The 21,897-nt window shown below is 41.9% G+C and overlaps 1 protein-coding gene across 5 annotated transcripts in view; it reads right to left on the bottom strand.

Annotated features, from left to right (window-relative positions):
- The window catches only part of TACC2 (transforming acidic coiled-coil containing protein 2), a 310,387-nt gene that overhangs the window by 247,456 nt on the left and 41,034 nt on the right, over nucleotides 1-21,897 (bottom strand). For 4 of the 5 annotated variants that reach the window (XM_063961851.1, XM_063961854.1, XM_063961853.1 and 1 more), the window contains exons 2-3: nucleotides 5,659-5,708; nucleotides 5,082-5,135 (exon numbers count right to left, since the gene is read on the bottom strand). In XM_063961851.1, coding sequence (XP_063817921.1) covers nucleotides 5,082-5,135; nucleotides 5,659-5,697 — 93 coding nt within the window. In that variant the 5' untranslated portion in view covers nucleotides 5,698-5,708. Of the gene's footprint in view, nucleotides 1-5,081; nucleotides 5,136-5,658; nucleotides 5,709-5,943; nucleotides 6,023-21,897 lie in introns of those variants that run through there. The other variant, XM_063961852.1, reaches the window with a different exon arrangement.

Raw genomic sequence — 21,897 nt, 5'->3', positions numbered from 1 at the left:
ATGGAAGGTCGACAGGGTTTCTAGGTCGACATGTGCTAGGTCGACAGGTCTAAAGGTCGACATGAGTTTTTTACATTTTGTTTCTTTTTTTGAATTTTTTCATACTTAACGATCCACGTGGACTACGATTGGAACGGTAAAGTGTGCCGAGCGAAGCGGTAGCGGAGCGAAGGCACCATGCCCGAAGCATGGCGAGCCATGCGAGGGGACGCGGTGCACTAATTTGGGATCCCGGTCACTCTACGAAGAAAACGACACCAAAAAAAAAAAATCCTCATGTCGACCTTTAGACCTGTCGACCTAGCACATGTCGACCTATAAACCCTGTCGACCTTCCAGCCATGTCGACCTAGTGACTGTCTACCTATAGTGGTCGACCTAAACATTGTTGACCTAGACACTGTCGATTTGATGAACCACACCCCACCTGTCCATACTCAAAGCCCCCTAGAATTGTGGGGCCCTGGGCAGCTGCCCAGTGTGTCTATACATTAAGTCAATGTTTTCTGTATCTACGTCTATGCTGCAAATGTGTACCCAGTTGCGGGCAGCTGTGAAAGCTCCGGCGGACGTCTCTATACAAATCCTAGCAGCTGTTCAAATACTACAGTATATTCTCACACATCCTATGGGTCAAAAAAGTGTACTAGCGTTAACTATGAATCAGGCCCTACATGCACCAGCAGACAGTATTTACCCTGCATCTAAAAACCAAAATATGTATTTGCACCCTTTGCAACATGGTTTGTCCGGGTGTACAGTTATTTACCATTTTTTGCTTTACCCCCAACTTACTGACATCCTGTCCATATACAAAAAAACCCTCCCCCAGCCACGGCAATTGACATTTATCATAGTGCAGGGTGATATTTAAAATCTAGGCTCAAAAATTTTGCACAAATATTGCCTTTAACTCGGGCCCTTCGTATAAACAGAACTAAAACAGCCAGCACGGGTAAGTGAGGATTCAGGGCACCACAATAAAGGGGACATATTATTACTGGAATGTAGAAATCTCAAGACATGTCTTTGTATGCAACACCACATGTCGCAAAGACCTAAACCAAGGTTTTACAGACAGCAAGTGGCACATACTTCGCATACACAGCAGTGAGCAGAAAACCTCTAATAGAATATTGTTACATTTAAATACACAGTATTCTATACACACATCAATATAAAGCTACACAAATGAATTGTGTAACCCCATCCTCCATATTCTACAATACAGAATAAAGCTGTAGTATGACCATGCAAGCCAAGTACTCTCTTGTATCACCATTTCATACCTCCCAACTTTGGTGACAGGATATTCGGACACTGCATGCACCGGAGAGGGGGCGTGCTGCGGATGAAAGGGGGTGAAGCCTCACGGCACACCCGTTTACGTCACTGTGGGGGCATGCACAGCACTCTCTGAGCTGCTGGGCTGCACCCAGGCTCTCCCTGTACTATGAACAGATGCAGCGCTATTCACCCGCTATTCTGCAGCATAGCAGCAGTGACCGCGCTCCCCCCCCCCCTCCCTCCCCACAGGACACTGTGACCCGCGGGTGGGACAGGCCCAGAAAAATGGAAATGGGACTGTTGGGCGGTATACCCTTTGTCTGCTTTTGGTCAAAGGCACCATATTTATATGAGCTTCATGGAACTACTGTATTATCCAAGTCTAAAGGGGGGTACACACGGAGCGATAATCTAAGCAATCTGACTAGATTGCGTCGATTTTCAGCAAGATCGCTCCCTGTGTAGCCCTCACAGCGATAGCGATGCGCAGCCCCGCGCATCGCTATCGCTGGTGCTAGATTGGCCTGCATACAGGCCAATCTAGTGGGTCGCTCACTTCACCCGCTGGGTGAAATGAGCAGCCCCCCCATCTCCCCCCGCACGCTCAGCACAGATCGCGCTGTGCTGAGCGCCAGGAGAGATGTGTGCTGAGCGGTTCGCTCAGCACACATCTCTCCCGCATCGGGCCATGAGTACTGGCCTTAAGATAGCTGTTACAATCGCCTACATCGGCCAATAGGAGGTGACCAGTGGCTGGTCCTACGTTTAGGCTTGAGGAGGACTGCAATATCAATTGTAGTGCTAGAAATACATTCATTTTGATATACTCATATAATTATAGTGGATTAGTGTTCTAAAAGGATTGTCTTATGTTAAAAGATTAATTTTATACCTGTCGGCAACTGAACTTGAACACTATAAAAGGGGCATTTGTATTAAAAATTGCAAGTGACAATTTTTTTTCAGTGTACATTGCAGTAGGGATGATCATGTTTTACAAGATTATCCACGCTAAGCACTAAATGTCAGTCGCAGGACAGCGATAGCAATAACCTCTGTCCCTGAGAGTTACATCCCAGGGTATCGCAGGGGTCTGTCACATTTTAGAGACTCCTCCTGGGAAACAGACTCTGCACATGCGCACACTGTCTGGACCAAACAACAGGACCAACAATCTACACCATCTGGTGTAAAACAAACAACAGAGCCAACATTTTATGCCATCTGGTGTAAAACAGGACCGAGCTCCAGAAAGTTTTGCTTTCCGCAGCTTGGTGCATAGAGGGAATACAGTCAAAACTCAGATATTGGCATTTTTAGAGGTTTGGCAGCATTTTTCCGGTTCCTGCATCCCAGCCTGTGCCTCTATGAATGGATACAAATAAATGCACATCATAACACTTCACTTCATCAGCATGCACCTCACAATAATATTCTGGTATACGGTCAACAGAGCTACAGTGTCTAGTTAAACAGTCAATAGGTCAACACAAAATGGTCGACATGGTCAAAAGATCTACATGGTCATTACATGTACAAAAGGTCAACAGGTTTACATGGTCAACATGCAAATGGTCGACACACATATGGTCGACATGAGTTGTTTTTTCTTCTTCATCTTTTTCAACTTTTCCATACTTTACCATCCACGTGGACTACGACTGTGGAATAGTAACCTACGCGAGGCACCTTGCCTGCACTCGCCATGCTAGGGGAAGTGGTGCACTAACTGGGAGTCCACGTGCTGAGACTGCAAATATGACACACACAAAAAAATGATGTGTCGACCTTTTCCTGTGCCGACCATTTCCCATGTATTTACCTTTTGTACCTGGAACCCTTTTCACTGTCGATCATTTGGTGTCGACCTAATGATTGTAGATCTTCTGACTGTAGATCTATTGAACCGTAACCTAACATTCTGCGCATTAGCAGCAGCACTAAACCTACTTCTAGGGACTGCACTGTCTACAGGCCCAAAATAAAGGAAAGGATGGCCATTTAATAATCACACTAATGGACTGGGAGATATTTTGGTTCAAGTGGGGGTATTTCGAGGCAAATGGGGGTCTGAGGGCATATGGGAGAATTATGGGATGAGATGTGGGAATGCAGAGATCATTTTGGGGATGTTTTTCTATTTATGAGATTGTTTTTTTTTGGGGGGGGGGGGGTTTATGAAAGGATTCGGAAGGTTGGAGGGCTACACATGTGACAATGGAAGTGAGGGTCAACCATAATTAATCTACAAGCAATTTGCAGATTAGGGTCTTCTGGATTCTGCGAGAGAGATGCCTATTTTTGCCAATGGTCCATTGTGAATAAAGTGCATTGTGCAGATTTATCAATTGAGTCAATGAAAATGAATGTGTAAATCCAGCGGTAAAAATTGTTTTATCAGTGCTGTGTGTATTTCTGATTCTATGAAAGTATGTACTATTATACCTAAAAAAAACATTTGTTATTACAACGTTGATGTGCTTCCACATTACATTTTGAGTTTACGTAGTGTTTCTGCTAGGGTGCCCGATTTTTAAATTGCAAAATGCACCCCGCCCTTATGGCAGCGCCCCCCTGAAACAACCTGTCCTCTTCTGTCCCCATTCGCAGGCCGCAGCACAAAAATGATGGGCGTTCCTGGGCGGCGGAGATGCACACACACATGGTCGGTTCAGTGGGCGTGTTATGGGAGTGATGTGGGCGTGTCATTGCACAGGTGCACAGCCCCACGCACAGGAGGCCACAGTCATTTACATTGATATATGAGTAAGCTGGAATTCAGTAGTTGTCTTCAATAAAATTGTCATTGAAGATATTTTGTTACCCTGCAGATAGGCATTAACAGTATAACAGTACTTCCACAGTAATATTTATATATACCCCTTGATGAAGTCTGAGTGACTAAACGCGTTGGGCAACCTGGCAGTGACCTCATACCCAGTTAAGCAAAAATCTTTTTATATATTTTATATATTTTAACTGGTATTATATATTAGTGTGTATACTGTTCTTATCCCATTTTTTAAAGATATTTGTTGTTCAAATTTTGTCAATAAATTGTATTTTATTATTCTTAGATTTATTCATTTACATTGTGAGTTTCCATCACTTTAAGACACCATTGGTCGCTTTATCCCCCACCCCCCTTGTGTGTTATTTATATATATATATATATATATATATATATATATATATATATATATATATCAGTCTAACATAAATATAGTCACAGACAGACTAACTATCCAAAGTTTCAGATTTATTAATTCATCTTTGTTACCAGATGATGGATTAGAATATCTGAAACTATCTGGACTATATTTTCATTAATTCAAAATCTATAAATGATATAGCATATATATAAAGTAACACTTCATATTTGTGCTAATACTTCTATAGTACATAAATGTATTTACATAAACCTTCCCAGTTCTGCTACCTAAAAACATATGAAAGTCCAATACCTAATAGGAATTGCTTTGTGATTGAATAGAATTAATAGTAATTACTACAAAACGTGTGTGTGTGTGTGTGTGTGTGTGTGTGTGTGTGTGTGTTCAGAATAAAAGTAAATAGTACAATATTTTGTTTGTTTGTTTGTTTGTTTGCTTGTTTGAATGTGTGTATTATTTTTGTTATGTTTTGTTTAACAGAAGTTTACAATGTTACACAGTCTAAAGTGCTCTGTCTATATAGGGACTTGTGCTTTAAGGATTAGATCATGAAATGTCCACCAGCATGTCATCACTACACACTATACAATGACACAAATATAAGAAGCATAAACTACTTACATCCTCACTGTGTTGCTGTGGGTCTGTATGAGTGGGACCAGCCGGAGGCTCCTGCTACAAACAGATATTTCAAAAGTTAATATGTCTATCTATTTTCAGTTACCTTCTGTCAATGACCATGTGCTTCTGTGCTGTATATAACACCTGTCCCACCCCCTTCCTCCGAATTAACAATTTGTAACTCCCCTCTGTAATCTCTCTCAGTGACTGTAGTTCATCTGTCTCCCACCTGGGGGAGCTACAACCTAAAATGAGCATTTATAATTACTGTACAGTGCCAACAGTTGCAGACTACTGTTTTATGCTTAAACCCACAGACTAATAAAATAGATAATCATTACACAGGCACACAATGCCAGTGTTTCAGGCTGTATGTGTAAACATTCCAATCTGTATAAAAGAAAATATTTAACAGTAGTATATACCTAAAGTCTGGAACAAATTGTAATATCTGATCCAACGTTTAGAAATAGGCGAAAACTTTCCACAAAAAAACAGATATGACATTTAAGAATCTGTGCACACTGCAGTCATAAGGCAATAGTCCCAATAATTTGTGATATATTGTATTTCATACCTGAGGTTCTGCTTTATTATGGCTGGTGTCGTTGCCCATATTGAACTAGCCTGCAAAGACAATAATACAAACAATTAAGCAAAGGCAATAATATTATCATAAATATTATCACAATAACTCTGCTTCACTGAGGTGTAAATATTTATCCATTTGAACACAGCCACATGTTAAGAGAAAATGCATTTACACAAAGTACAGTAGTAATGAGTACAGTCACAAACCATTATTCCACTCTTTTGTATATGGCACAGTGCTAATCTCCTATATACTGTACATTTTACTTACTGTCTCTTGCAAACAAAGTAAGTTTCCTTTTAAATGATCTAGACAACCATTTCATCTACAGCACATTCAGTAGAGAGACTCAGCATATTCATATTAGCACAGTCAACTGCTAGATAGTATTGCAATCCAATAGTTGTGCTTTGCAGGTCTGTCTTGATGTAAATAAATGTGGAAATCCCTCCCTCTGCAGAGGGTCCCATCCAGTGCCAAGTGTCCCCTGTTCCAATACACAAATTATGGCAGTGTGTAGCAAGTAATTCCTGACTGCACATGCAAAAGTGTAATGTTTTCTCTTCCTCCCACACAAACAGGTAGACAATATATTTTATCTGAGACCCGCCCATCATAACACAAAACCAGTTAAACACACATTGACGGCACCCGCCCTAAGATGCATGGGAGGAAGCCAACTTTCCCAGTTATGCAGGAGGATTTGTCACCTACACAGCTGCAGAGTCAGGGATTAGTGATAATGTCTCACTTAATGTAAAGGGTTTTAAACAAATGTACTTTTCTTGAAACCAATGCTGATAGTGTTTGCAGTAAAATGGAGCACACACACACCATTGTGCCTAGATCTGCACTCACAACTCCTTAGGCCAAAACATCAACCTTTTATTAAGCACAGACGATGCCAAGAAAACACTATGTGCTAACAACACACATCACTTTTTAATAAAACAAGCACATGTATATTATGCCCTTATTTTGTCTTGCAATATTGCATTTCAATGGTTCTGACTTATTTTTGTTGTCACTGCTTATTAAAATCCATGCATGCCTACTCTAATGGTATGTTCAGTGCTCCCACATTAGACTAGTCACCCAGCTTTACCCAGTTCCCCAGTAAATTGGGTGATAAAAGGGACTTGATGATGTGTTTTGCTGCAAATTGCATCATCGTGGGCCTTTCCACCACCGTTCAATTGCACAGTCGCTGATGATGTGATTCATGGCACCCCTTCTCCAGGGCTCCAGCATTTCCTACCCGGAATGATGGCAAGTATTTTTTACTTATAAGGGAAAAGGCATAAATAGAGACAAACAGCCATTAAAGCAGAAAAAAAAAGCTTGCAAAAAAAGGTAAAAAATATTATTTAGAAAGAAGATTTTCCATTTACAATGCAACAAACCGAAAAGTAAAAAAAGAAGAAGAAAACAAAACACCCACAGGAAGGGCTAGGGAAGGGAATAAGATAGGAGTAATTGTCACAATGACATGTTCAATGTAATCGTCCAAAAATCCAAACAAGAGAGGGTAGCAACACCATCCACAGATCAGTGCCTGCGTATGGGAACGCAAATGCAGGCTGAGACACAACTCGAAAATTGTGGTGACACACCTATGTCTTTGCCTTGATGCCGTCCCTGTGCCTGACAGTAAGTCCCTTTGCTGATTACCGGCTGTAAGTAAGAACTGGCTCACACCAGTTCTAAAAGCATGAGTAAATCAGAGGAAGTCACCAAGCTGCAGCACAGGGATTCCCCGGTCTCAGAACTCCTTCTCTCGCCAGATCAGTTCTTTGTGCCTTAACGTCCACACAGGAGGTCGGTCAGAGGGGCACCCACGCGTTACGACCCTCCTCGGGTCTTTCTCAAGGTCAGCTCCAATGTGCATGTCTGAAAAGTCTCCGGTTTATATCCCTACTAACTCCATCCCATTGGTCCCAGCGCAGCTGATCCCTATACACATCAACTCTAATAGTCCATGATCGTGTGCGCTAGGATCCTCCCTAACTCCTGGGCAGCTTCCCTAGCAACCCCAATCATAGCTCGTCTCCTAGACGGGACCAGCTGATATTCCCGCTCACGTGACAACCCGTCATCACGCGTCACGGGATCCTCCTCTCCGGGTTCCCCGATCACATGACTCATCCTCTTGTCATTTAATAGACATTGGCGCGTCACTGGCCCACCTCTCCGGGTTCCCTAGTCACATGACCGGTCGCCGCGTCATCCATTGAGTCTCCCATTATAGACTTCTCCCGCAGTTGGTAAACACGTCACTCAGGATTTATTATCGGGTCCCCGGTTGTCACATTGCTTCTGCTAGTGATGTATATACGTAGGTGGAAGTTCTTATCACATAGATTGATCTCCTATTGGGTCACATAATAGATTTCCCCAATGTCCTAATCAATCAAAAAATATAAGACATTAGAAAGACACAATTAAAATGCAACAAATCTCCTACCTACCAGGAAAGTATAAATACATTAAAGCCATGTATCGCATTCGAGTTAAAGCACGGTGTAGAGGCAGAAAGAAAGAAAGAAAGTGAAGGGACCAACGTGAATATTACAAGAACCATTTGACCTCAAAGTCCAAGTTGAGGCCCTTAGGCTGCAAGGTCCCTAGCTCATAGATAACCTTCATTTCTGCCTTTGCCAGTTGATTTAACAGATCTCGCCTCCTCCAGTGTCCCTTTACCCATTGTAAGCCTATAAAGCGCCTAATCGCAGCTGTAGAACAGCCATGTTGTTTCCTAAAATGGTCTGAAAGAGCATGCGTCTCCAGGCCTTTCCTGATGTTTCTTAAGTGCTCTCCCACCCGCACTTTCAAGGCCCTGGACGTCCTCCCAATGTAAAACAGGACACAATCACACTCTATGGCATACACCACGTTTTTAGTACAGGTTGAGTCTCCCTTATCCAAAATGCTTGGGACCAGAGGTATTTTGGATATCGGATTTTTCCGTATTTTGGAATAATTGCATACCACAATGAGATATCATGGTGATAGGACCTAAAGCTAAGCACAGGATGCATTTATGTTACATATACACCTTATACACACAGCCTGAAGGTAATTTTAGCCAATATTTTTTATAACTTTGTGCATTAAACAAAGTGTGTGTACATTCACACAATTCATTTATGTTTCATATACACCTTATACACACAGCCTGAAGGTCATTTAATACAATATTTTTAATAACTTTGTGTATTAAACAAAGTTTGTGTACATTGAGCCATCAAAAAACAAAGGTTTCACTATCTAACTCTCACTCAAAAAAGTCCGTATTTCGGAATTTCCGTATTTCGGAATATTTGGATATGGGATACTCAACCTGTATTACATGTGATGAATTCTCTAATAGTGGATTTCTTGCCATTGATTGTGACCTCACTAATTTTACTTTGATTTTCCATTTTAATCTCTCTACATCCTATGCAGTTCATGCATCTGTAGAACCCCTTAGATTTTATTCCACTTGGCATTGATGGTGGTAATGCACTTCGTGTAAGGCTATTTCCTAAATTAGGGGCCCTCCTGTATATACATTTTGGTTTTGCGGGGAGTTGTTGTCCTAGAATGGGGTCTTTCTGTAAGATCCCCCAATGTTTAGACATAATTTTCTCAATGGATCTATACTGGCTACAAAAAGTGGTCGCAAAATCCAATCGAAAGAATCCTGCTTTTCATGTTGTCTTGTCCCATCTTTCCTTTCCAGAAGTTTACTCCTCTCCATCTTTTCAGTATCTTCCACTGCCCTTTTGACTATCCTATCATTATTTCCACATGAAAGGAATTTCAATTGCATCTCTTTTGCCTGTTCTTGATAGACCTCTTTCCTAGAGCAGTTCCTTTTTACCCTTTTAAGCTGCTCCACCGGAATGGTTTGTAGCCAGTTAGGGTGATGGCAGCTCGTGGCATTGATGTAACTATTAGAGTCAGTGGGTTTAGTAAACGACACCATCCTCTATGTAAACGGTTATATCTAGAAAGTTGATGAGTTCCCTACTACTATTAAAACTAAATTCAATGTTTAAAGGATTGCTATTGAGGAGGACAAAAAAATCCCTTAGGGAAATCTTGTCACCCTTCCAAAAAAAGAGGACGTTGTCTATGTACCGGGACCACGATACCAGGTTCGCCCCAAATGGATGGTCGCTCCAAACATACTCTGACTCCCAACTGCCCATGAATATGTTGGCGTAACTCGGGGCGAACCTGGTACCCATCGCGGTCCCTATCTTCTGCAGATAAAAATCATCCCCAAAGGAAAAGTAATTATTATGGAGTATGAACATAACTCCTTCTAGGATGAATTCCTGTAAACCTTTACTCAATTCACTCTTATGTAGGAAACTCTTAACGGCCCGTAGCCCATCTTGATGATCTATAGTAGTATACAGCGACCACACATCGGCCGTCACCATGATGTAATCATCCTGCCATTCTATCTCTCTCAGGACCCTTAGGGCGTCATTAGTATCTCTCAAGTGAGATTTATTAAGCAGAACCAAGGGCTGCAGGTAGTAGTCAATGAATTCTGATAGTCCCGCCGTGATTGAATCTATCCCAAATACTATAGGTCTCCCTGGTGGGTTGGTCAGATCTTTATGAACCTTAGGGAGAACATATAGCACCGGGATCACTGGTTCGGGATTAGTAAGGAACTTCTGTTGCTTTTCACTCAAGACGTCCCGAGTTCTACATTTATCCACTAGATTATTTAGTTTAGCCACGATATTACCCGTAGGGTCAGATCGCAATTTGTGATAGGTGGTTCTATCATCTAGCTGGCGAAGTACTTCAGCCTAATATTTCACTCTATCCATTACCACCACCATCCCGCCCTTGTCGGCGGGTTTGATGATGATATCTGGAAGGTCTTTTAAGTTTTTAAGTGCCTGTCTTTCTTTGTATGTAAGGTTGGATTTCTCCCCATTCATAGTGATTTTATTTAAATCATCATGTACCAAAGTAAAGAAGGTTTCCACAAAATTACCTTTAATATACGATGGATAAAATACTGATTTAGGCCTAAAGGGGGTGGTTAGCCCTTGCTCATCTACTACATTAGTCTCTGTTTTCTTACTTAGAAAGATTTTTTTAATGGTCAACTTTCTAATAAATTTTTGTAAATCAACAAAAGTGGAGAACTTGGTGATAGTATTTGAGGGGGCATACTTTAGTCCTTTCTCAAGGACTGATATCTCCTCCTTGGGGAGAAGATGGGAGCTTAGGTTAAAGATTTTCACAAGCCCCTTTCCTGGTTCAACATTATTCCCAGCCACCTTCCCCTCCTTCTCCTTTTTTCGTTTATATTTGTCTTTCCTATGCTGTTTTTTCCGGGAAAGCTGTTTTAATTTTTTTCCCAGACCTCCTCCCCTTTGGCCTCTATATCTAGAAAGGGTCATCTGCGCCAATTTCTGTCTCTGCCCACTCCTAAAAAAGGAGTCCGTGGATTTCCCTCCTCCTCCCGTAATGCTTGAAGCCTATTGGTTCCCCAAGGCACCCGTCGCGGAGTCGTTATCTCATTAGTGCAATCTTTTCTTACACCTCTTTCTCTCCACTCAATGGGGTGTTCTTCTTTCCTATTCCTATTGAAGCCTCTAAAGCGAGGCCTTCCCTCTCTATCTGGGTAGTGGGCATCTTCATTGTCTTTATAGTTTATATTCTCTCTAAATTGGGGAGATCTATCCCTGCATTGCCACAATGGCAATTTACCTTTTTTGAATGGGACATATTTCCGTTTTTGTTGTTGGGGGGCCCAACCTTTTCCTGGAGCTTGGGTCCTGTGATCTTTGATCACAGGTCTTTGGTCGAAATTAATGGGGTACTTTAATTTCTCCCCCATCTCATCTTCTCCCTCCTCGGAGACCCCTATAACTTGTATCCTATCCTTATTGTATTTTTTTTATTTTACGGTCCACTAAGATTTTCTCATTCTTATTCATGTTATTCTCTATCCTTTTTTTCTAGAATCTTAAACTCCTGTGTATCCTGAAACAGAATTGTTAAATCCCTAAGGGTTTTGATTTCTTCTTCTAATCTAGTTAGTTCTCCTTTTCTATCCCCAATTATGAGTTTCATTAGGGAAAAGGAGCAATCTCTTAGGATAGATTCCCATTCCTTCTTAAAGCTTTCGCTTGCTGTCGAGAAGGATGCGGTTTTGGTAACTACTAGCCCTTTAGGAATCATCTGGTGGGAGACATACCTCTCCAGGGTTGATGTCTCCCACCAGATCCTGTTCTCCTTTAGCAACACATTCTCCAATCGCCTCATCACATTATCAAGATCTTCATCTAACAAGGGAACATGTTCACCTTGTTCACCAAACACTCTTTCTAGAGTAGCTTTTCTATTATCACGATAGTTAAACATGGTGCTGCACAATAGGGACTTCAAAGGGAAAAGAAAGAATGCAAAATGGAATAGATAGTATGAAGTAACCAAAACAGTGCGCAGAGGCAGCTAGTGGTGTGGTGAGTCACAAAAGAGGCTTTTCCCACCTCCCAACACAAAATGTAAAGATAAAACGATACGTAAACTACCACTGAACCAGCGCCTCACTTCACATGGACAGATGTATCCCAACCTCCGTATTGCTCCTGTTATGGAGAAACTTCCGGGAGCGTTTTCAGGGATTATGCCAAGGAAAAGAAATGGTATGCAAACATAGTGTGATACTGTATAAAAATTACAATGTAATACATAACACACATCACATGACCAAACATAATATTTAAAAACAATTAAGAACATAGAAAAAACCACATAATAGTGGTGCAGACATTCACTACTATGACTGGCTTCCTAGGCAACGATGGTAAGAATAGCTGATTACCGGCTGTAAGTAAGAACTGGCTCACACCAGTTCTAAAAGCATGAGTATGTCAGAGGAAGTCACCAAGCTGCAGCACAGGGATTCCCCGGTCTTAGAACTCCTTCACTCTTTTCCTTGGCATAATCCCTGAAAACGTTCCCAGAAGTTTCTCCACAACAGGAGCAATACGGAGGTTGGGATACATCTGTCCATGTGAAGTGAGGCGCTGGTTCAGTGATAGTTTACGTATCGTTTTATCTTTGCATTTTGTGTTGGGAGGTGGGAAAAGCCTCTTTTGTGACTCAGCACACCACTAGCTGCCTCTGCGCACTGTTTTAGGTACTTCATACTATCTATTCCATTTTGAATATTTGATCATGCCTTTTGCCCTTTGCAGTGCCATGGCCATCTATCAGGACCTAATCAATTATGTTCTTTGATATTTCGGGAAATTTGTTGTCGTTTATCTTGATGACATCTTGATATAATATGTTCACATACCATGGATCGCCATCGCTCCCATGTCAGACAAGTTCTTCAGAAACTCTGTGAGACTAATACTTTCACGAAATTAGAGAAATGCGAATTTGACATTCATCAGGTAGCCTTGTTAGGTTACATGATCATCACTCCTGAGGGCTTCATCTTGGATCCAAAAAAACTCCAAGCCATTCATGACTCGGTCCTTCCCACTAATCTAAAAGCTATTCAGAGGTTTTTGGGGTTTGCAAATTATTCTAGGCAGTTTATTAGCTCATTTTCTCTTCTAGTAACTCTGATCACCGCTCTGGCTAGAAGGGAGCAGATGCTGCAAATTGATCACCCCAAACATTGGAAGCCTTTGAAACAAGCCTTTGTCGCAGCTCTGGTACGTCATCATTCAAACCTTGATTTGCCTTTCATTATCGAAGTGGATGCTTCTGATCCTGGTGGTGGAGCCATCCTATCTCAGACAAATACTCGTAATGACAAATTGCACCTTTGTATTTTCCTGTCCCGGAAGTTCTCATCTGTTGAATACAATTATGATGTTGGTAACCGTGAGTTTTTGGCCATCAAGTGGGCCTTTGGAGACTGGAGACTTTGGCTAGAGAGAGCTAGACATATTATTACTGTCATCACTGATCATAAGAACCTTCAATACATCGAATCAGCCAAGAGACACAAAGCCAAACAGGCACATTGGACATTGTCACAATTCCATTATCTACACAAAAGGATAGAAAGTCACAATTGCGCAACCGTGGCTGCCACTTTCAGTGAAAGAACTGAAGTTCCACCAAACCTTCATAAGTATACACAGAAAGGAAAAGAACCTCCACACAAGTGGCGCACACAAATGAATACTTAAGTGAAATGGGTCAATCTCCACACTTTTCAGTAAGCTTTATAACCTCAAAGTAAAAGATAAATCACAATAGTATATTATCATTAAAGCCTTATCAATCTATTCAAATCTCTTTTGGGGGGACTCGTACCCATTGAGATGTCTACCAGGTTAATGATAGACTAAATGCACATCTTAAACGTCAGAAAGAATAAAGCTCCTCCTTGGGTCGAGTCCTTCTCTCGTCTCCTCTGTCCACAGGCTCTCCAATTTTACATGTGGATATAAAGAAACACCACCATAGCGTAAAACCATAACACATTTATTGGACATACATAAGTTAAAAATTGGCTCCCACCCTAGTGGGTGGTCTACTATGCAAAAGTAGACAAACACAGCTTTTTAATTTGGCCAAGATGTTAACAGCAAACATGAAGACTCCTACCAGATGGAATGGTCTACCATAAATGTAGACAATAGCACAGGATATGGGAAAAACCTCAGGCGTCCCTGGAAAAAGTCCTTCCGTCCTGGGTGGAGATCCTCTGTCTGCAAAGCCCCTCCTCGCCAACGCATTTCGATACACACACCGGTAGTTTTGTCAAGGCATGGGGAGGAAGTCATCTCTTAGGGTTTTTATACCCATATCAAACAATCTTAAAACATCCCTAAAACTAGACATAGACCTACTGAACTGTCCCTAATCCTATATCTATAATAGGCAAGTCCGCTCCTTTAAGATCCATTTCTGATTTCATGCGGGTTTGTATTTTCCCGCTCTACGCCACTGTGTTGTTTACCGGAAGTGACGTTCCGCAACCTCTCGCGAAGTCACATCCTGTCCGGAGGTTCGGTATACAGCGGAGAAACCCTTCCCAGTCTCTTGTGTCCCGGTCACTACAGTTCCTTATCTTTAAACCAGTTGTTATTCCGGATATGGCCGCCGTTGTTTGAGTGAATCGGACATCATACAACCGGCAAAGTTGTATCTTGAAATGGATATTCTCAGCCACCGTCTTAATTATATTTGTAGTGCGTGGGTCTCATTAATTATTGATCCTTAGAGTTAAACAACAAGTGACATCATATTAGATCCCAGAAAAAACACAAATATAAATTCACAATAAAACAAAAATGATATCTAAGTTAAAACAAAGGAAAAATACCGTCATAAAGGGGTTACGTGAAACACCAGAAAAAAGAGAAAGAGGAAAACAGATAATTTAGAAGTGCTCTACGATCTACAGAAACCATTTCAATTCGAAATCCTTGTTAATCCCTTTCGGTACAAGGGTTTCAAATTGATGGATCATCCTCATTTCGTTTTTGGCAAATTTTTTGTTAATATCAGTAGATCTTGGGTCATTAAAAACTCTCCTTAACCCATAAAAATGTATTAAATGATTTGTATCACAATTATGCTTTTCCTTAAAATGATTGGAGAGCGCATGATTCTCTACTCCCTTAATATTGCGCAGATGTTCCCTGACTCTTGTTTTTAACTGCCTACTTGTTCTGCCAATATAAAAAAGGTTGCATGAACATTCTATGCAATAAATTACATTAATAGAATTACATGTGATAAACTCTTTGATGTTACATCTTTTACCGTTTATCATCACAAATTCCTTTTTGTTGCCAAAAGTGTTCTTCACGTTCTTGCAACCTATGCAGCCTGCACACCTATAGAAACCTTTTGATAATATTGTATTTGTTTTAGGTGAAACCGGAAGAAAACTAATTACTAATTCCATTCTTAAATTCGGTGCCCTATGGAATATACAGACTGGTAGATCGGGAAGGTAATTTCCAATTATGGGATCTTTTCTCAACAGGTGCCAATGTTTTTTGAGAATTTTTTCGACCTTTTTATGTTGCGTTGTATATTGGGTTATAAATGCCCATTTAAACTTGTCATCCTCCTTCTCCTGTCTGTTCTTTTTTTTGTAGTAACTCACCCCTATCGAACACTGATAGGGGTGAGTTACTACAAAAAAGAATAGACAGTTTTATTGTGAATTTATATTTGTGTTTTTTCTGGGATCTAATATGATGTCACTTGTTGTTTAACTCTAAGGATCAATAATTAATGAGACCCACGCACTACAAATATAATTAAGACGGTGGCTGAGAATATCCATTTCGAGATACAACTTTGCCGGTTGTATGATGTCCGATTCACTCAAACAACGGCGGCCATATCCGGAATAACAACTGGTTTAAAGATAAGGAACTGTAGTGACCGGGACACAAGAGACGGGGAAGGGTTTCTCCGCCGTATACGAACCTCCGGACAGGATGTGACGTCGCGAGAGGTTGCGGAACGTCACTTCCGGTAAACAACACAGTGGCGTAGAGCGGGAAAATACAAACCCGCATGAAATCAGAAATGGATCTTAAAGAAGCGGACTTGCCTATTATAGATATAGGATTAGGGACAGTTCAGTAGGTCTATGTCTAGTTTTAGGGATGTTTTAAGATTGTTTGATATGGGTATAAAAACCCTAAGAGATGACTTCCTCCCCATGCCTTGACAAAACTACCGGTGTGTGTATCGAAATGCGTTGGCGAGGAGGGGCTTTGCAGACAGAGGATCTCCACCCAGGATGGAAGGACTTTTTCCAGGGACGCCTGAGGTTTTTCCCATATCCTGTGCTATTGTCTACATTTATGGTAGACCATTCCATCTGGTAGGAGTCTTCATGTTTGCTGTTAACATCTTGGCCAAATTAAAAAGCTGTGTTTGTCTACTTTTGCATAGTAGACCACCCACTAGGGTGGGAGCCAATTTTTAACTTATGTATGTCCAATAAATGTGTTATGGTTTTACGCTATGGTGGTGTTTCTTTATATCCACATGTAAAATTGGAGAGCCTGTGGACAGAGGAGACGAGAGAAGGACTCGACCCAAGGAGGAGCTTTATTCTTTCTGACGTTTAAGATGTGCATTTAGTCTATCATTAACCTGGTAGACATCTCAACGGGTACGAGTCCCTCCAAAAGAGATTTGAATAGATTGTTAAGGCTTTAATGATAATATACTATTGTGATTTATCTTTTACTTTGAGGTTATAAAGCTTACTGAAAAGTGTGGAGATTGACCCAGTTCACTTAAGTATTCATTTGTGTGCGCCACTTGTGTGGAGGTTCTTTTCCTTTCTGTGTACAATTCCATTATCACCTACAGACTTGGCTCTAAGAATCTTAAGTTTGATGCCTTGTCCCGTAGTTTTCTTCCTAAACATGATTCAACCACTTGTAATTTTTTTTTTTTAATTCAACAATTTTTATTAGATTTTTATATAGAAATACAAAAAACAGGGAAGACCTTCATGGTACAGACAAACCAAAGACCGGAGAGAAACCGGTATAGTTACAGTGTTCCAACGTAAAGTGCTTTTAAATCACATCAGTGAAGTCAACAAATACATATATGGTCGGTAGCTGTGGGCTTGGGTAAAAGGCAAAGGATGGACAATATTAATCTACATGAGGTCTAAGAAATGATGAAAACAGTACCCGTTTGCGTCTCAGCATACGAAATCATCATATACCCAAGGTCAAGCACCTAGTTTTACCTGAAAGTTCACAGAACATCAATATACCGGAGAGGTCAATGAAGAAGACAGACAGGAGGAGGGGGGGGGGGGGGGGGGGAACAAATGGGGAAGACAATACAAGTATGATCAGTTCCTGAATGAGTAACGGCCAAAGACATCTTAATTAAGAATAATAAAAAGGCATTTCCGGCATGGTTAGCCATTCTAACCAAAGAGAAGGTTCAGTATCTAATTGGCCTCGGACTAAACATACAGCGTGGGGTATTAAGATTAGTATGATTACATTTCCTTGGAAAAGAACAGGAGGTCTCAAAGGAACAGTACATAGGCCTAAGTTATCAATAGGCCCTATCGATTTGTCTATATAGGTACCACTTTGTGGTCTCAAATAATTTATAGATGAAAGATTGTATGTCCGGATCTAGAGTATCAATGTACCTCTCCCACTTCTTGGCGAACCGCCTGACCCCCATTTCTGTGTCAGGAAGAGTAGCACGCCTCTCAAAATAAATAATTCGGAGGGTCATGTGTTTTACAGCCATCAAAGAAGGGGTAGACGGTTTGATCCAATTATTAAGAATTTGTTTCTTGGCAATTGTCAAAATGACAGAGATTACCGGAGCAATATCTCTATCTTCAGGCCCAAGAGACCATTCCCTAAAATCAAGTAACAAGCAAGCCTTAGGACATTTTATTAACTGTAAGTTAAATACTGTGTTGAGATAAGCGACCACCTTATACCAAAACTTAGATATTTTCCGGCAAGACCACATATTGTGGTACAAGGTGGCATTCTGCGCAGTACATTTGATGCAACAGCCAGTGTCATCTGGGACCATGTGTGCCCTCTGATTGGGTGCTATGTATGCCCTTTGGAGCGTTTTCAAGTGTACCTCTTGCAAAGAGGCAGAATATAAGGACCTAAAAATGGGTAAAATGTTATCTAATAATTCAGCGCTCGATCCCATATTGGGGATATCTCTGGACCATGAGGACAACGCGGGTTCCCAGAGCCGGTCTCTATATGAGACCCTAAAGGTGTTTCTGAAATAATTGAGATGGTAAGGACAATCTTTAGTGAGCACCATTAGGGTGCGCAGCGGGTCTGTGGTAGCCTCAGAAATCATAGGATGAGACTGGGATTGAGCAAAATGCCTAGCCTGTAGGTACATAAAAAATTCCCGGTGGGATATACCAAACTTTATCTGGATGTCAGAGAAAGAAAGCACTGCGTTGCCTCCTGGGTCATATATGTCTCTAATAGCTGCGATCCCCTTTTCTCTCCAACTCAAAAAATGTGTGTTATCAAGGCCAGGAAGGAAACATGGGTTACCCCAGAACGTAGTGTGAAGAGAGGTGTCAGGTTTTCTCTGTGCTTTAGTGTGTGTGACCTGCCATGCTCGATATGTATACCAAAACAAAATATTCTGTTTTATCCCAGATGGGAGGCGGGAGTTTGGGGTGTGTAAGAGTGCAGCAGGGGAGAAAGGGTGAAATACGGCCAGTTCAAGTGTCAGGTTCGTAAATACTGATCTGCCCCAAAGCCAGTCTGTGATATACCTGTACATTGCTGCTCTACTAAATAGGACTGGATCCGGGATTCCCATACCTCCCTCTTCACGTAATAGCTGCAATCTAGCGTAGGGGACTCTTGGTCGTTTTCCGGCCCATAGAAATCTAGTGAAACATTGCTTAAGGAAAAGGACATCTTTCTCAACGAGGGCAATAGGGAGCATAAGCAGGAAATAAGCAATCTTGGGAAATATCACAGATTTAATAACCTCTGCACGACCCATAAGAGATAAGGGCAGGGACGCCCAGTCAGTAAGTATTTTAGACACCTTGGACAAAATAGGACCAAAATTAATCGCATATAGATCCGGGAGAGAAGTAGGGATCTGAACTCCTAAATATTTAAGACTATCTCGGGTAACTGGGAATCGGGACAGGACCGGGTGTGATGGAAAGAGGGAGGAGTCCCCTGAAAGGAGGAGGAGCTCGGATTTGGATATATTAATCTTGTATCCCGCAAAAGAACCAAATTGTTCAATCAGGGAGACAATCGCAGGGATGGACGTATCAGGATGGGAAATAAATAGCAGCATGTCGTCGGCATACAGTGATAATTTTACCGTGGTGTCCATGATTTTTATGCCTGCAAATTCGGGAGAGTTTCTCAGGGAAACAGCTAAGGGTTCTAAAGCTAAGGCAAATAATAAAGGTGACAAGGGGCAGCCCTGTCGTGTGCCACTCTGGATAAGGAAAGGGGAAGAGAGAATACTATTCCCCAAAACTTGAGTGGAGGGAGATTCATATAGACGGGAAATAAGAGAGACAAAGTCCTCAGGTGCACCAAAGCGATGGAGCGTTTCATACAGATGGTCCCAGGTGACCAGGTCGAACGCCTTTTCGGCATCAATGGATAATAATACATTAGTATCCGTGGGTTTGGAAAGCTGAAAGGCCTGCATAACAGTCAAGACCTTTCAGATATTGCTCACTGATTGCCGACCCCAGACAAATCCAGTCTGGTCCGTATGCACTATGTCAGGGACTATGAATTTGAGTCTATTTGAGAGGATTTTAGTGAATAATTTATAATCCGTGTTTAAAAGGGAGATCGGACGATAAGAGCTGGGGGACTCAGGATCCCGGCCAGGCTTCGGGATAACCTTTATGACGGCTAAATTAAAATATTGGGGCAAGGAAGCACCCTGCATAAAAGAATTAAATAAGACAGAAAGAGGTTCGCTCTGTCTAGTAGATAGAATTTTATAGTAGTCATTGGCGAAACCGTCAGGACCCGGAGTCTTCCCAGTCTTCAGTCCACCTATTGCTAGAGAAACTTCCTCAGTGGTGATAGGTGCAAGAAGAGAGGTACAGTGCGACTCTGACATTTGAGGCAGATCAGTAGAAGACCAAAAGCTAGACTTGTGTGTCTGGTTGATAATAGGACGTGGAATAAAAAGACTGTAGCACCTCAGCAATCTCGGCCGAGGTCCGTACTCTGTCTCCACCTTGGGTGAGCAGAGAGTGAATGACCACTTTAGGGTGTCTGCCCTTTAATAAACATGATAACAGTTTGCCAGACTTGTTGCCATATCTGTAAATGCTACAGTCTCTTGAAAATGAATATTTCGCTTCCAATTGAGAAAGGAGGGTATCGAACAGTGTTTTTTGTGTAAGGTACCGTTCTCTAGTAGAAGGGGAGGGGGAGGACTTAAATTCCTGGAAAGCGAGAGTGAGAGCCGCCTGGGCTTCCAAATATTGTGAATTTAAATCTAAATCCTTTTTTTTACTATAGGAAATAATGTGTCCCCGGATAACTGATTTTGACGCCTGCCAGAAAAGAGCAGGATCGTCGCTCAGAGTTTCTCCATTGTGCATATGATAATCCAGCCACGCTGCATCTAATGAGGAGCGGAATTTTAGAGAGCCACTTAAATGAGAGGGGAAGTGCCAGGAGCGGAATGGGGATTTTTCTGAAAGGAGCATCAATTTCATCCAGCATAGAGCATGATCTGAAATACAGATATTCTCAATTTTTGAGTCAGCCACTTTTGAGAAAAGGGATTCAGATAACAGCAGATAATCAATCCTCGAGAACGTGTGGTGCGCAGCTGAGAGACATGTAAACTCCCTTTCTAATGGATAGCATGCGCGCCACACATCCACTAAGGACAGCTGCGAGCAAATATAGGGGATACCAATACGCGGTAACGAGGGGGGAGTGCGGGGGGGAGGGGATTTATCCATGGTTGAAGAAGAATATATATTAAAATCTCCACCCAGTATTATGGGAATTTCAGAGTAATTTAGTAGCTTAGTGACCATGTTCGTATAGAATTGCCTAGAGTACTGATTAGGGGCATAAATATTACAAAGTAGGAACCTGGATGCATACAATGTGACATCTGCCAATACATACCTACCCTGAGTGTCATCTATAATAGCTTGGACAGAGATAGGAACCGTGTGTCGTGCTAATATAATCACTCCTCTAGCCTTAAGGGGGGTACTCACGGAGCGATATTCTAAGCAATCTGACTAGATTGCTTAGAATATCGGCAGGATCGCTCCGTGTGTAGCCCCTTCGGCGATAGCGATGCGCGGCCCCGCACATCGCTATCGCCGCTGCTAGATTGGCCTGCATGCAGGCCAATCTAGCGGGTCGCTCACTTCACCCGCTGGGTGAAGTGAGCGGCCCCCCCGTCTCCCCCCGCACGCTCAGCACAGATCGCGCTGTGCTGAGCGGCAGGAGAGATGTGTGCTGAGCGGTTCGCTCAGCACGCATCTCTCCTTGATCGGCCCGTGAGTACTGGGCTTTAGAAGAGAAGGAGGAAGAGGCTACCACAGACCAACCCATAGTGTTCAGTTTTACCACCTCATTTGGCATAAGGTGAGATTCCTGAATGAAAACAACATCCATGCCCACCTTCCGAAGATAGAGCAAAATCTTTCTGCGTTTAGCTGGGGAGTTGATCCCTCCCACATTCCACGTGCCTACACTC

The sequence above is a fragment of the Pseudophryne corroboree genome, chromosome 3 (genome assembly GCF_028390025.1).
Source record: "Pseudophryne corroboree isolate aPseCor3 chromosome 3, aPseCor3.hap2, whole genome shotgun sequence".
NCBI lineage: Eukaryota > Metazoa > Chordata > Amphibia > Anura > Myobatrachidae > Pseudophryne > Pseudophryne corroboree.
Note: the sequence above shows the minus strand (reverse complement) of the source record. Positions and strands in the feature narration are given on the sequence as shown.